Raw genomic sequence first — 16,503 nt, forward strand, 5'->3', positions numbered from 1 at the left:
TTCTCCCAAGAAAACGGTTCTTTCACATTTTTTTCTTGTTTTCACATCCAGAAAGACTGTAAAGAAATCTGTCATATACAACCCTGAAGTTGCTCCCGCAGTTACTGTCTGAAAATTTAATATCTAAGAAAATGTAAGAAAAGCTCATCCACAATGTCACCAGCATAAAATCTGGTTGTAACAATAAAGTCATGAGTGGTTTGGACCACACAACAGTAAGACAGAATGGCAGGGAGAAAACAGTAAACCCTTCATTTGGGAAGCAAATAGTGAGGAGTGCTGACTTCTGCCCAGGCATGTGCAACAAACCAAATTCCAAGCGTCATCTAAATCCACCAGCCTATGTGACCACAGGCGTCCTAGTTTGGGTAACAGTGAAAGGAGACAGCTTTTAAGTAAGAAACAGGTCTCTTGCATACGAGGAATTCCTTAGTGCCATGACGTACACATCTAGTTGCAGATCCAAAGAAGCCCTTTACTCTTACCTAATTTGAAATCCACTTAATTCATTTCATGTCATCAAAGTAAAACATATGGATTTTAAAAGAACATGTTAGAAGATATTGAAACTGTTCATTTTTTAGAAGTGTACTCATAAGCCAAATGATGGCAGAGTCACCACAGAATGAATTTTACCAGTGCCCACCCATTACAATGGGATGAACCAAAAGTTGGTGTGCCAGGAGTGTTCCTACAAGGCTCTCACTTAATGTTCACAGCAACCCTGCAGAGTAGGTCTTTATCCCCATTTTATGGACAGGTAAACTAAAGATCAAAGTATGCAGAGTAACCCATCCAAAGTCATGATGCTACTAAACTGGTGGAGCTGGGATTTGAATCTGGCCTCTTAATTCCAAGGATATGTTCTAGCACACCCTAATAAATTCCACATACTATGCATCTCCTAATACTCGAGGTATAGCTGGGTCAGCAATCTTTCCCTTCTCCCTTCCACCCAACAGAAATAGACATTTCAGGTTCATTTAAAACAAGTTATCGATTTTCAAAGCACTGATCAATTTATATTTTATGCAGAAGCAACAGTAAAGCCCCCAAGCAGTGTATTTCCACTAATGAATTCTTTAGACAGATTTTTTTTTTTTTTTTTTTTGGTGTGGCTTAGCATAGAAATTGAAGGGAGGGAAGGATGGGAGCACAACAATTGTTCACTATGAAAACAAAGTTCACCAATTCACGTACCTTTTGACCATTAACCAAGAAATTTGTAGGACTCTGTCTCTTTAAAACTTAAGAGAGTCAGAAATAAGTCACTTTTTATTTCATATTTTCTATACTTTACTGCAATCATGAATTTATCTTGGCATACAGACAGTAATTTACATTATTTTCTATCGTGAATTCCTCAATTTATAATGACAGAATCATAACTGCAAATAGATATTAAGCTTAATATTCAAATTTGATCTTGTTATCAAACACTCCTATGACCCACCTAACAAAGAAAAAATGCTCTCTCTGATAATACATTTAGCAACTGACAAAATTCCTGAAAACAAGTAGATTTGGGATCTTAAGTCCTTTGTTCTTCAAAAATCCAAGATTGAGAATACTGATAGTATGATACTCCTTTTCATTTATTACTGATACTTTTTATTTATTCTTTTAGATGCCAGTGAGAGGGAGACTAATTTCAACACTAGTGTTAATCCAAAATTACACTCCATCATGTGTAGAGACTGTTCCACACATAAAAAATCAGAATTGCAACTATTATCACTATGGTGCTGGCCTCAGCATAAACCTGCTACAAGGAAGAGAAGACCTAGGACTTCACAGGGCCAACATTAACATCCTCGCAGAGAAGGTGCCAAAGCAGGAGGTGGAGCGCAGCAAAATCCTCACTCCTCACAGCACCTCGGACATTCTGCTAAGTCCAGAAGTTGCTTTATTCCATGAGAAACAGGCTCTGATAATACCATATGTTAAAGACAAAATACGAACAACAGAACTAGAAAGGCATATTCTACATCTCAAATTGGCAAAAGAATGAAAACTGAACCTGAGAAGACAAACAGTAAAGAGAATAACGAAAGGCCCAGCAACTGCATTGTTACCCATTCCAAACTGTATTGTAACTTCAAACATTGCACATAATTCCATTTGGGGGTTCTAAACATGGGTGAACAAACCAGTTTGCCTTCATTTTTGTGGCATGTGGTGGCTCAGGAAATCTACGAAAGACCGCACCAAGAAGCAGAACTATAAATACGAGAAAAATAGATTATTTACCACTGTAGCTTTAACAGAAAAAAGGAGGGGGGATTTTTAGCCTGAATAGCACTACATTAATTGCTTTTACTTTTAACCAAAGCAAAGACAATCCTTTGCAATTAACTACACATTTTGCTTTGGTAACACAGCTAATTCATTAAGAATGAAATTAAGCTTTGGTCATTCAGATATTGATTAAACGAATAACATAAAAATTCAAAGTTCTGAAAGTATCAAATTAGTACTTTAGATGTCATAATCTTATTTTAGAAACAAGTATTTTTATATACCACACACATAATATTATTTTAACATTAGAATAAATCTCTTACCTCTGAAATTATTCAAATATTCTTTGTATATTAAAAATAAATGTAATGTACTTATACATGTAACATTTAAAGTAGCTACGCATTTGCCAGATTATTAAAACTTCCATTAAAATGTATTTTTAAATTTCAGGATCATGACCACAGCAATAGGAATGGGAAATAGCTACAATAAATGCTTCAGAACACCGAGGGTTTTCTAGTCTCTTATCCATAATCCTTAGGACTTTTTCTTCTTGTTTTAACCTTTTAAACAAAGTTACCTCCTAATTATTAGAGAAAAGGGTAGAACAGAAAGGAAAATATTTTAAAAATTGAAAAATGAAAGCACAGATTACTAAGCTGCAGTGCTGCCTGGCCTACAGTGTGTGTCCGGAGGTTAGGGTTGGGATGTTGACTACTTACTAAATCTTTAAGGAACAACAAAGTAGAGTACTCTTAGTAAAAGTTCCAGGTACAAAAAGCCACATTACATTTTGTTATAAATTCGAGAAGCTTTTAAAATTTTGTATCACACACAATACACATTCAAGAAACTATTGTAGGATAAAGACAATGAAGAAATCAACCTCTGCCCCTCATTAGGAAAATTCAAGAGTGCACTCGACAGGTTAGGGCAACTCTCTTCACCTTCTGGTCTCCTTTCATGCCTCTCCTCTGGCGTGAGTCAAGCAGCTAGAATAGGAAAGCTTTATCAGCAAACAAAACCTCTTAAGAAAGTACTACTTTAAATAGTTTCAAGTGTGTTCCTCTTAAAGGTAAAAGTAAAATATAAAAAGCTACCCCCCACAAACACTTTGTAGAGCAAACAAGAAACAAACAAAATCTCTATTTTTGGTATCACATTCTAAGATAGTGAAAGAAACTAACAAAGATGATTTAACTCAATTATATCCACAAACAAATCAGAAGTGCAATTATAATCAGTTCTTAGATGTAATTTTTAGAGTATATATTAATAAAAAGCTTATTCATGACCCATAAAATATAAATTTTAAAGTTTTCTTAAGCTAATGTTATCAGTGGAACAGCCAGACTGTTACGCCAGTCTTAACAAAAAACCTCCTCCTGCAGAGAAGGAAGTTGAACATCACTGGCTTCTTGAACTCATCAATAAAACAAAATGAAAGAGCTCCACAATCCTAGACTCGATCCTCTCAGCATTGCAAAGGGAGTTGGGCAAAAACAATGTCTTGCTCTGTTCTTGTGGTTTTAAAACTGATGCCAAAATAATATAAAACCTAAGAGAATGAAAATATTCATAAAAAGCCCAAACCGACGAATATGTTGTTTAAAAAAACACTAGAAAACAGCTAGCAGAGGGTAAAAATGTAATCTGTGATTTTAAAAACTGGTTATGTGGAATGCTCAAAGGAATACAATATCTATATAATCCATAAACCCACAAAGCAAAAATAACTGAAGCCATCAGTTCTCACCATAACTTAGCTTCACTACAACTAAGACTTCACTTAATCACTGTCTTAGTATTTAGGATTAAAGTGGGCATTTCTATGGTAAGTAGTGAATATTCACCCTAGCTAATTACTAAAGCCAATAAAACACTACTACTTATACAGTATAAATGTCCTACTTAGAAACATTACCAACAAAAACTGGATTTAAGCAAGACAGAGCCACTAATTTAGTGCCTGGGTGAACTTGGGCAAAGCATATACATAACCCCTCTGAGCACCGGTTTCCTCTTCTACCAATGAGGATAATGATTCCTACTTTGCAGGGTTATGAGAGGATTGGCAATGGTATATATGGAGCACCAAACACAATGCTAGAAACAAGAGTAACTGCCATCATCGTCACCATCAATAAAGCAGTGATTCATCACACAATGACATGTGAAAATAAATGTCAAATCATGAGCTATGTCCACACAAAATACATCGTAATAAATGAATTCAATCAAGGACTCTTGTAATGTATGAAACTGGTTTAATCTGCGTGGCAAAAAGAAAAACTTTCAGTATTTATCTTTTTCACTTAGACAAACAATAGTATTTTCAAATAACTCTTGCTTCTCCATGTCATTCAGCTCCCCTAAACTATTTCAACCAAATTATTAACATTAACACAACCAAACTTTAGAACTGTACTTGGCAGCATACAAAATATAAACAGGTAATCTGAATGCCAAAAGAGTACCATGCCAGTCTGTCTGAAATTGCAACTTTCAGTTCTCCATACAACCTTTAACTGAAAGAAATGTCTATTAATTTTTAACCTCCATAACGATGTTCTTGAGCTATCTATCCAATTCCTCAGTTCTTTAAAGGAAACTTGAAATATAAAACTATACCCTCCTCTATGTAATGTTCCTACAAACAGTAAATTCGAATGTTGTAACAGCCATTTGTAAACTGGGACATGAAACTACCTAGGAAAAGGAAACACTGCAGGAATTTAAAAAACAATAAAAAATCCATAATATGAGAAAATAATCTAGTGCTCATATCTGAGGAAAGCATAGAAAATTGGTTTTTTTTACTTCCAAATTACAAACGGATTTGTAAAAATCAAACTATTTTGAACTCACTATAATATGGGTCTTAACTTTTTTTTTTACCCTTTATAAAACTTAATCATAATCAAACCTTTTTTCTGTATGAGGCAAGTCTCGCCTTCCAATTTACATATGGACCCAAGAACCAGAATTAATAACCTAAGAATAGACAGAGCACAGCATAATTCCTAATATACTCAATTATGTGTCTGAAACATTTTTAAACATTTTAACACATTTAAACATGTATTTTAAACATTTTTAAATGTGGCATATCGGGATTTTTACCAATTCACCCACTAAAATACAGTTGAAAAACTTACAAAATGCTTTGAAAACTTTTAGTTAATCCACATAATTTTCTTGTAAACAAGGTTAGAAATAAGCAAGAACCAAAGGCACAAAACAAAAATACTGACCAACATTTTTACCTAAATTTGGAGCAATTCAGTAACAGCAGCAGAATTAGAAATCAAAAAAATTCCCTAACTCCTATGGTTGAAAAATATTAATTAAAACTGTACTGAGCTTTTAAAAACAAACCACCACAACAGCAGCAGAGAAATCAACCTGTCAAGCAACTACCAGACAGGACGCCGGACGCTCAGCAAAGGCATCCCACAGCAAGGAGGCAGCCAGAGAGCTACAGAGCGACAGGCCTCTTTCCAAGATGACCAACCAGGAAATAGCTCACTTCACTCCAATGTGACAAGCTGGCAAGCATAAAGCAAGACACAAGAATACCACCACCTCCAAAATGCACTACACCCTACTCCAGCACCTGCAAACAGGAACCATGGGTGAGTGCCCTGTAAGTCAATGGGTGCAGGACCCACCCACCAGCCACCCAATAGGTACAGGGCCCTTCTACCATCATCCTCAGACACCACAGCCAGGTCTCTGCCATTCAGCTTTGGCTAAGGAGCCTAAAACAGAGCTGTTGGCTGCTAGGAAAGGTAAGGAGATCAAACTTCACAGAAACCCATCAGTTCTCTGCTTTTATTAAGTGTATTCTTTAATTTTAACTTTAAACAGAACCAGTGTTGTGACTTCTGCTGTTGCCCACTACATACAGACGTGGACAAAAAGAGCATATTATGTAGGGAAAAGGCAAGGAATACCTAGTTCAAGCTCCGACTATGCCACTCACCGGCAGAGTGATCTTAGAGAAGTTACCCAGTGTCGGAAAGCGTCTGTTCCCTACTTTTCCACATCAACCAGAACACCATGGAGTCTGACCTATACCTGCCTGCACTGAAACAGACGAGAAGCTCTCTAGTGTCTGCTATAGTCATCTCTCAGATCTCCCCTACCAACCCAGGCACTTAGTGCAGTGTCTGGTGGAAAAGGGGCCAATATGGCCATTGGCAGAACTGAGTTTCATAATCCAAAATTACTCATGTGGGTTTCTACAGTTTTAGGAGTAAAACTGCTAACAGAACTGCGTCCCTCTTCTTGGAGCCCTCAGCCTCTAGAACTTCCTATGTTATTTACATCACAGCCTCAGAAAGGCCATCCCTGACCACCCACCTACATCACAAAACAGTTTACTGACATCATGAGGCTTGCCTAGTTCATCTGCTGGCCTGTAGTGCCCACTCTCCAGAATGTCAATTTCAGGCCGGGCAAGGCAGCTCATGCCTGTAATTCCAGCATTTTGGGAGGATCACTTAAGGCCAGGTGTTCGAGACCAACCTGAGCAACATAGCAAGACCCTGTCTCTACCAAAAAAAATTTTTTTTAAATTAGCTGAGCTGCGGCAGTAGTCCCAGCTATTCAGGAGGCTGAGGCAGGAGGATCACTTGAGCCCAGAAGTCCGAGGCTGCAGTGAGCTATGATCCCAACACTGCACTCCAGCCTGGGCAACTGAGTCAGACCCTGTCTCTTAAAAAAAAAAAAAAAAAAAAAATCCCAGAATGCTGATTCCATGATAACAAGGACCTTTGTCATTTTAGTTCTCTGAACTCCAGCCTCCAGCACCTACAATACTGCCTGACACAGACTCAACGAATACTTGTCAAATGACGGCGACCATCCACACGTTACAACTTCTCTGACCTGCTCACAGCCCCCAAAGCCCCTCTGAATGCCCTCCCTGCCCCTCCTAGGTTTTGCAATGCCCTCACACTCCACCCTTTCCACATAAAGCCTCCCTGGCCAGCCCAGCCCCGAGTTCCTTTGCCCTTCCATGAGTGCACAGTCCTTACTACCTTACACCATTCATTTAGCACCTTTTTTTTTTTAAACTACCTTAGACTGAGTTATCTTTGGATATGGATCTCTTACTTCCCTATATTGAATGTAAGTTTCTAAAGGCAACAGTTATTTAGCATCTTTAGGGAAAATTTTCCAATACATATAATTTCAAAAACCTTGAGTGTTCTTCACAGTACCAAGGTGTTGTATTTGAACAATTCTGATTGTAGAGACAGATGAAATATTTCCTTGTCGAGCTGATTATAATTTAACAATTCTAAAAGTCACCTAGATAAACACTTATTTATTGAGTTGATATTTTCAGGCACTATTTAAGGTTTATAAAAGAGGATCTGAAGCTATTAACTGACTTTAAGGAATTATGCTCTTTATAGTTTATTACTGATTTGGTTATAAATGTTCTTTCTTCTTCCCTGTCCAGCTATGAGGTATAAAACTTCTTGCTGCTGTAAATAACTCCTCTCCTAATTTGCTGTGAATGGTGTGGTCAGTAGGTTAGAACAAGGCCTAAAATAAGGGCGAATCAGCAGAGTGAGACTCTGATGTATGAAAGGAGGAGGAGGGAAGAGACTCGGTGCTTACTTTGAGCTTACACAGGTGCCCCATAAATACTGACTGAGTCACAAACTCAGTAGTTCCTTAGCAGGAAACATGTAAGTAACATGTCAGCCACATTTTGAGAGGTGGCACTTACACTTACCAAGAACTTGTAAGCTTCACAAAGCATGTTTCTTTCTATCTCATTTGCTCTTGACAACAACCTCCTGAGGTTAGGTGGCCCCCAAGTATCAATATCATGACACCCATTCCTAATGCTAGGAAAACTGTGCTGCAGAAAGGTGACATGACTTCCCCAAAATCAGACACCTGATAAATACCCAGAAGTCGCATGTTTTTCATTCCTTCCACTAAGCCCATCTGTATAAAGCCATTGTTGTTTCTTCAGGTTAAAAGAACTTCAGGTAAGGCTCTTACGTAGGTAAGAGAGAGCAGGGCACACATTATGCTACTATAGCCTACGTTTTGTAAGAGCATTTGCCAACAGTCATTGTTTATTGCTAACAAGCAAATTCAATCTCATTTCTCACAGTATCAAATAGGGGACAAAGATCAGGAAAATGATAAATACTTCCAGATTTGGCCTTTTTACTATGCTATTTATAGATTATAATCTTCCTGTGGTTCATATGAAAATAACCTGGAACACCTGACATTAAAAACCCTCTCTTTCCTCTCTACCTGGAAGTTTAATCTATCCCATCCAAGGAACTTCTCACGTTCAATTTTATAGGGGCTGCTCAGACATGTAAAACATTAAGCTGAATCCAAAATAAATTCTAGTTGAAAATGCCTGAAGAATGTATATCTTTGGCCCATGGCAAAACTGCATGCTCCATGGTCAGAGACAATATGAACTGTGTTCTCCCAGCACTGTGCTCTTTTCTTTCCTTACATGTTTGTGTGAGTCTTTGTTTGCCAATCAACGAATATTTATCGAGGGCCTACTACAGGCCAACTATCTAGGCTCTGATCAACTATTTACTGATTTAATGTATGTCTCCCCCACGAGACGACAGGCATCATGAGAAGAGTTACTGCTGCTTTTTTGCTCAACACTGTGCTGTACAACTTAGCACGGTGTCTGGCACACTGCAGGGACTCAATGAACACTAGGTGAATGAATGAATGAGAGAGAAAGAGAGAGAGGAGGGGGTGAAAGGCGACACAACTTTGTATGTAAAGAAATCAGGTCTTTGCACTACCCAAACATGCCTTATGATCCCCCAGCGATCTGATGAATTCTGAAAGGCACCACATGCAATGCACAGCTGTAAGCACAGCAGCTGTCATGCAAAGGAGCCGAGGCCCACAACTATGAAGAATTCAGCCCTTTGTTTCCGTCTCATAATCAAAATGAAGTCAGGTCCACTGTCAATCCACCGTCAGCTGTATGTCTTCAACATCTGGCTTTCAAAAATACTAAGTTAACATTGCCTCCGAATGAAATTTATGTTGATTCACTCTATGACTGCCTGAAAAGGTATTATTTAAATGTCTGAGGTCACATTAAATAGAACTGAGTTAATATAAAAAGTTCTCCATTTCAGGTCTTTGCAAGCTATAAATTAGCCTTCACAAAGTATTTAATTTAAAAATAAAAAAAGTTTGACTCATTATTTAAACTCTCCAAACTTTAGGTCATACAGAGCAAACAGGCCTCTTTACCAGAAAGCTGTTCAAAACAGACTGAGTTCCAAGAGTAAGCTTTGTGCAAGTCTTTTAATTAAATCCTAGGATTTGGTGGGTTATGTGCTGCCAGAATAGTTACAAAAATAATAATGGGATAATAAGAAATATTAATTATTTAACTCAATATAAAACCCCAGCAAGCAATCTAGGAAGGTATAAAAATGCAGACGTGTAAGTTCACGAATCACTAATAAAACAAAAAGTTTACTTTCAGGTTTTTACCCAACTAAGTGAATAGAAAAATAAAGGATAAAATTTTAAAAAGAGTAATGAAATATGTTCTAAACATGCACAACGTATGCCAGAGAAAAGCCTTCAGGTGAGGTTGCTATTAAGCTATAAATATATTTAAAGGTATGAGTCAGTTATGTTTAAATGGTACAGTAAAGATACCCCATCTTCCTAATCTCCAGTGCCCTACAAATCACACCTTACCTGGTAACATTAGCTACAAATGAATAAAGGAACAAGTTGAATTATGTGAAGAATCTTCAAACAACTAAGCACTAAACCTAATACCAACAAAATCCCAGTACTCAGTTAAAACAGTTTAAAAAAAAAGACCTGGGAATTTTCTAGACTCATCATCTGATTCAGGATCAAAGCGTCTAATGACCTAAAGCAGTGACTAAATCACCTTTGATAAATAGAGAACTTGTATTCAGTAAGAGGCCTACCAACTGTCCCTTGGGTGAGCTAGTTGTATTTCCATTATGCTGTGATATACAAAGAATATGTAATTGAAAAATCAGAACAGACTCCTTGACAACATTTTTTAATAGTGTTTTTCTGAAATTTTCCAAAATCAAGTTTATGATATGATTTTACTTACGGTATGACTTCCACAACTCACTTTGAAATGTTCTGGGTAAAGGATAGACTCCTTCATTCAGATCACTACAAAAATTTACTTAAGACCTAAGTCGGGCAAAAAAACCCATGTGTTTATATTAATAAGAAGCCACCATACTGTTCCTTGGCATATATTCAAACTGGGCTCTATGAAAGATTTCTGAATTCACATTAAAATTCTTCATTTAAAAAAATCCCTTCAACATGACAGTATGCCAGCTGGAAATGATACAGCCGACCAAACTATTTTCCTACCCAGAAATTATCCCCTCCCTTTTTAAGTATGACTACACTTTACCTTTTGTTAGAAAACATAAATCATAAAACTGTAAGAATTGAGTCAAAACGACAGAGCAGCACGCTCCCTTAACTTCCACACTGCCCCTTGGCACCCTTCGGAAGCCACCGCGCCTGGCTTTCCGTGCCCCCGTCTCCCTGCTCTCCTCTCCCTCTGTCTGTCCGTCCGTCCGTCCGTCCGTTCGCCCCCCTCCCCGACTCGGTGCCCGAGTGCGCGCGGCGGGCCCGGGTCTGCCGCGCCGGGGCTGTCACGCCGGCCGGCAGCCCGGAAGGCTGCGAACCCCGCCGTGCGCAGCTGCGGGTGTCCGCGGGCGAAGCGTCCACTCCGAGGCGCGACGTCCGCGCACTCTCCGCAGCCCAGGTGCTAAGTCACAAGTTAGCAAACAGCCCGAGCGCGCGGCGGCGGCTGCCGTGATTCAGCAGCGGGGCCGGGCCGGCCGGCGGGAGGGCGGCGTCGCGGGGCCCGAGCGGGATCGCGGGGCGGGAGCGGGGCCGGGGCCGGGGCCCGGCCGGGCCGAGTCCGGAAAAGGTCACCGAGACGCCGCGGGCGCCGTCGCCCGAGCCCGCGACCCACCCAGCAGTCGGGCGGGGAGCGGCGGGGCAGCGTGGCGGGCGGGCGTGGCGCCGGGGCCGCGCGGGCCGGGCCGGGGGCTCCTACCTTTCCGGCTCTTCGGGGAGCTCCGCTTGCTCCGGGCGCTGGCTCGCTCTTCCTCAATCGCGGCTGCTATCTCGGGGTTGTCTTCCCCATTGTACCAGACCAAGAGCTCCTCGCCCGGCGCGATTGGCTGCGGGGAGAGAAGAGACAAGCGCCGGGCCAATCAGAGGGGCGGTTGTTGGCGGAGGTGGGGCGCGCCGGGCGGCGGGCGGGAGCGGCGCCGATGGCAAACAGCTGTCGGCGCCGCGCGCAGCCGGACCGGCAGGAAGGGCTCCTTAACCCTTGGGGCGCGGGCCGGCGCCCGCAGGAACCCTACCGGCGGAGGCCCTCGCGGGCGGAGGCGCGCGGACAGACAGGCCGGCGACAGCAGCTCATCCCGAGCCGGTCGGTTTAAACTCGCAACTGCCAGGCGCCGTCATATCTTGCTGTTCGAAGCCTCACGACTACCCACGCAGAAGAAAAAATAAAACATGGAACCATTTTGCTCCCGAAATTTAAGTTGATGAGAAATGTAAAGCATAATTAAGAAGAATCGGGCGCCATGGAAAGCGGAGCGCTGAAAGATAAATACCAGCGCACGTTTCAGATTCCAAGAGCAAGTTAAGCATGGGAACAAGGCAGAACTATATGCCACTGCACATTTATAAATGCGCCGCTATTTATATCACTGAAATGCTAAAAGAAGAGGCAGTGCCGGGGACAGGGCATTATCTACGCGTTGCCACCAACCTGCTTGGCTTTGTGAAAAGAGTTCACTGCCTGGCCTTTTGTACCAAATATCAAGATTTCACATTATAACTTTTAAATATAGAAGGAAATACCTCCCATGTATTATGCTCCTAAATCATTAAATTCTTAAGTCCTGTATGACTGGGAGTAGTGAGTACATATACCACCATCATATGGATTACACCTAGAACAAGAGCCTGAAGAAAAAACACATTGACTGGAAAGTTTAGACACCTAAACAGAATTTGGGGAAATGGCTTATTAGTTTCTGTCACCATGATTCATCTGTTCAAAAAGTTTCAAGGATATTAATACAAGTAAAATGCCATCTAAAACCCACTGAATAAGAATCCATGAGAAAGGAAGGAAGGAGTAAATAAAAACGAAAGCTCTTCCTTAAAATAGATCCCAATTCATCAGCAAAAAAAAGAAAAGATGGTATCAGAAAATCACCATTTGGCAATCATCACAGTAACCATTGATTCAGGCAAGAATCATCAATGGATGCTAAAAGTAGGTGAAAGTTTGAAGAATAAAAAATATTTGCATAGTCTCAAAATAGCTCCCCATAAAATATTTATTAATTACAAAGGAAAAACAGCATCTTTGTAATAAGACAAATTGACATCATATACCTCCTGATATGATGCACAGAGAACACAGCACCACTTCTAGAAGATTTCTGCCCAAAATGCACAAACAAAATTTAATCAAGATGAAACCAGAGAAGCGTAAACTTTTGAGACATTCTATAAAATAACTGGCCAGTTCTCAAAACTGAAAGGTTATAAAAGACAAAGACTAAAGTACCACCCATGTAGGGAGACTGATGAGACATGACAACTGAATGTGGTGGGAGTTTTCTTATAAGGATATGATGGGAACAGCCAACAAAATTTGAGTATAGTACACAGATTAGCTAATACAATAATGTGTTGGTGTTAGCTTCCTGATTTTGATCGTTGCACTGTGGTTATGTAAGAGAATGATCCTGTTTTTTGTGGGGGGGGGGAAGGAAATTCTACCTAACATGTCAGTTTGGAAACAAAATAGTTCCTCACTTCAACATACCTTCTAGTGTAGATAAAGCCCTTAAGAGTAAATACTACTTCATTTCATTCTCTGTAGAACTATCACTGTTTATATAGTCCAAATTTCAAAATATTCTAAATTCTTTAAAATAAAAGCAGCAGCCACTGTTTCCTTTGCTTCCCCCAACCCCTGCCTGGATGGCTAAAACCTACCATTTTCTTATATTTGAATGAATATATTATTTCCCTTCTTGAATCAGTTAAACTTAAACCAAAAAATTTAATATATGAAAGATAACAATGAGCTAAAATAGTCATCACAAATGCCTTTTGGCATTCTGATGAGCTAGCTAATCTGTTTCTGTTGAAAGAACAGCTTATTTTAAAGTAAACTATTTCTAGATGATATAAATTCCAAATGTATAGTTTGTTCTCTATTTTCTGTGATAAGCCACGTATTTATGAAATGGTGATATCCAATGATATTTGAAATGACTAGGGTTCTCAGAAATATGTGAAGTCTTAAAATAAAGCCAAAGTAAAAAAGAAGATGGGAAAGAGTAAGGACAAATGCATTCCCAAAATATTCCCAACCCAAACAGCATAACCAGAAAACTGGCTGGAAGACACCACCAGACATTTTCAAGATACCTCCAAGAATAAGAGCTTAAGTTTCCATGTTCATTCCACTGCGGTCGTCGGTGAAGTGCTAACTGTACTAGCAACTTGGTGAAGTTCAATACTGGCACAAACTCTTCTACTTAGGAGGGCACTCATGTCCTAAGATACTCTTTCATTGTTGCAAAACACACAATATGAAAACACGCCAGAATCTGTCTGTACCACAGATCTAATATAAAATTTTTAAAAGGCTGATGAGCTGGTGAAGCACTAGATCAAGAGGAACCTATTTGTTAGCTGCTGAAAAGCTTTCAAAATCATTAGCAGCTAACATAGTTATTCTATCATGGAGCTATGTATGCGTCCTAACTTTATGTTATAACAACTACACCAATAGCAGGCCCTTATGAAGAGGAAAAAAATATATCTTTTAAAATCGAGGCTTGTTTTTCTCTATACCGTGTTTTTTTTTCTTCTGTACTGCTTAGCATTTTTAAGTCAAATTCAGAAGAAAAACTATGCCCTTAAACAAAGGAAATACAAGTCCACATTAAAAAAAAAAAAAAAAAAATCAGGTCAAAAGACCAAACAACCTTTTTAAATATATTTTGAGGTTAAAGAAAAAATAACAACAAAAAGACTTTAAACTCATCCAACTTTTCTGGGGGATTCAGACAGACTTCATAAAACCAAGTATATTCTCTTCTCTAAATATGTGTGTGTGTGTGTGTGTGTGTGTGTGTGTGTGTGTGTATAAACTTGAAATTTTATCAAACTAATCAGGAAGAAGCAAGGGTTCTGATATTCCTAACACCTGGTCAGGAATATTAGAAAAATGAGAGAAATACTCCAGAATCATCAGAACACACAGAGCATGTCCACTCCTACCGCCTACGATCCAGTCCCCAGCATGATCTTTTAAAAGTCACAGGTCAGATTCCAGCCTCAACTCTCCCATAGATGAGCTGAACTTAAGACTAAAAATCATCCTTCTCCCCTTGTACCACCCAGCCCCACCTAATCTGTCCACTGCCTACTTCTCCAGCCTCATCTCCTAAGATTCCTCTCCTCCCTCCAATCACACTGGCCTTTGTTCTAATCCTTTAAAAACAGACAGACAAACAACAAAAACTAGCTTATTCCTCCTTCAGGCCTTTGTTTTTCCCGGCCCCTCCTCCTGGATTGTTCTTCCCACAGATCTCTGAGTGGCTGGCTCCTTCCTATCCTGGACAAAGGGTTTCCGATGTCTTTTCTCAGAAGAAAACAGAGAAACAGAGCAGCCTTCCCAACCTAGTCACTCTCTATCACATTTGATTGTCTTCAATGCACTTATCATCATTTGAAATTATTTTGTTTATGTATTTACTTGTTTATTATCTGCCTCCTCCCCCATAAAATGACAGTTCCAGGAGACCAGACATCTTGTCTGTCTTGTTCACTGCTATAGGAGAGTACACAGTACATAGTAGACACTCAATAAATATCTGTCAAACTAATGAATAGATGAATGAATGGACAGTAGGCTTCATAGTTAACTTTCAAGAATTTAAAATCATTTTTAATTCTGTTACAAACAAAACCAGTGTTGAGATTTCCCAATTATCTGGGTGGAATAACAAGTTGAGAAGGCAATACAGAGCCCAGAGAACATCACATGTGATGGATTTACAAAGCCTAACCCACATAACACTTAATCTAGAACAATATAGTTAGGTAATCATTCATAAGGAATCTGAAAGGCCTTGTGCATTACTTGAGACATATCAAAGGTCAGGATTGGCGGAGGTCTGCAAAGATCAGAACGATGTTATTTTGGACAAAGGTAAAAAGAATAGTAGTAGTGTAGCTAGTTAACACTTTAAGTACTTACGTCGGACTAAGAACTGTTCACAGAACCTTATATTAACACATATTGGCTTGTTTAACCTTCTCAACGACTGCAGAAATCAGTTTTTCTATTACCTCCATTTTTATAGGTGAGAAAACTAAGACACAGGGAGATTAAGTAACTTCACATCGTCACACATCTGGAGGCCAAAACAGTCTGCTCACAAGACAAACTGCTCCAGAGTCTTCCACGAAACCATACCGCCTTGCCAAAAATAACCACTAGCATCTATTAGCACTTATTGGGTGCGAGGGCTCTATCCATATCACCCATACAATTATCACAACCACCCTATGAGGTCGATACTACAATTACCTGTATCTTACAATGTGGGAATGCAGGCACAGAGAGGGGGCTTGGCTAAGGTTACACAGCTAGTAAAGTCACACCAGCTTGCCTCAGGTCACACAGTGAGTCAAGATCTAACCAGGCAGTCTAGCTTCAGAGTTCACTCTCCCAACCACTATTCCATCTTGCTTCTCAATGTCACTGCAAATTTGCTATCAGAGATGAACACGTTTTAACCTGAAGTCTAAGGAAGGAATTGCAGTCTCCTAGTATCTCCCTGGGCTCACACTCCTTCAGAACATCACTCCTACTACCTTGATTGTCTCATATTCAACCCCTAGCTAGCGTTTTGTCTCCACCAGAATTCTACCTCACTGATTCAACTAGATATCTCTCTCACTTTAAATCAATTTCACTAACAATGAATTCTTCTTTTATCAAATTGTGAATACAAATTCAAACTCCAACATAACAGTATTGTAAAGCAATAACCGTAACTACTGTAGAGTAATATTGTTGAGTAATACCTACTAGGAAGCATGTACCACAACCAGCAGAACAAAAATGGAAAACAAGGTTTTTAAAGTCTTAAATGA

General features: G+C 39.6%; 2 protein-coding genes across 2 annotated transcripts in view; both read right to left on the reverse strand.

Annotated features, from left to right (window-relative positions):
* PRDM2 (PR domain containing 2, with ZNF domain) overlaps positions 1-11,368 on the reverse strand; it is a 36,197-nt gene extending 24,829 nt beyond the window's left edge. The window contains exon 1 of the mRNA XM_012662625.1: positions 11,354-11,368. The gene's annotated coding sequence lies outside the window, so the exon portion shown is untranslated. The remainder of the gene's footprint in view (positions 1-11,353) is intronic.
* The window catches only part of LOC105824874 (PR domain zinc finger protein 2-like), a 113,072-nt gene that overhangs the window by 56,949 nt on the left and 39,620 nt on the right, over positions 1-16,503 (reverse strand). Inside the window, 1 exon segment of the mRNA XM_012662485.1 lies at positions 11,354-11,480. Coding sequence (XP_012517939.1) covers positions 11,354-11,480 — 127 coding nt within the window.

This window comes from Propithecus coquereli, unplaced genomic scaffold, assembly GCF_000956105.1.
Source record: "Propithecus coquereli isolate 6110/MARCELLA unplaced genomic scaffold, Pcoq_1.0 Scaffold77, whole genome shotgun sequence".
Classification (NCBI taxonomy): domain Eukaryota; kingdom Metazoa; phylum Chordata; class Mammalia; order Primates; family Indriidae; genus Propithecus; species Propithecus coquereli.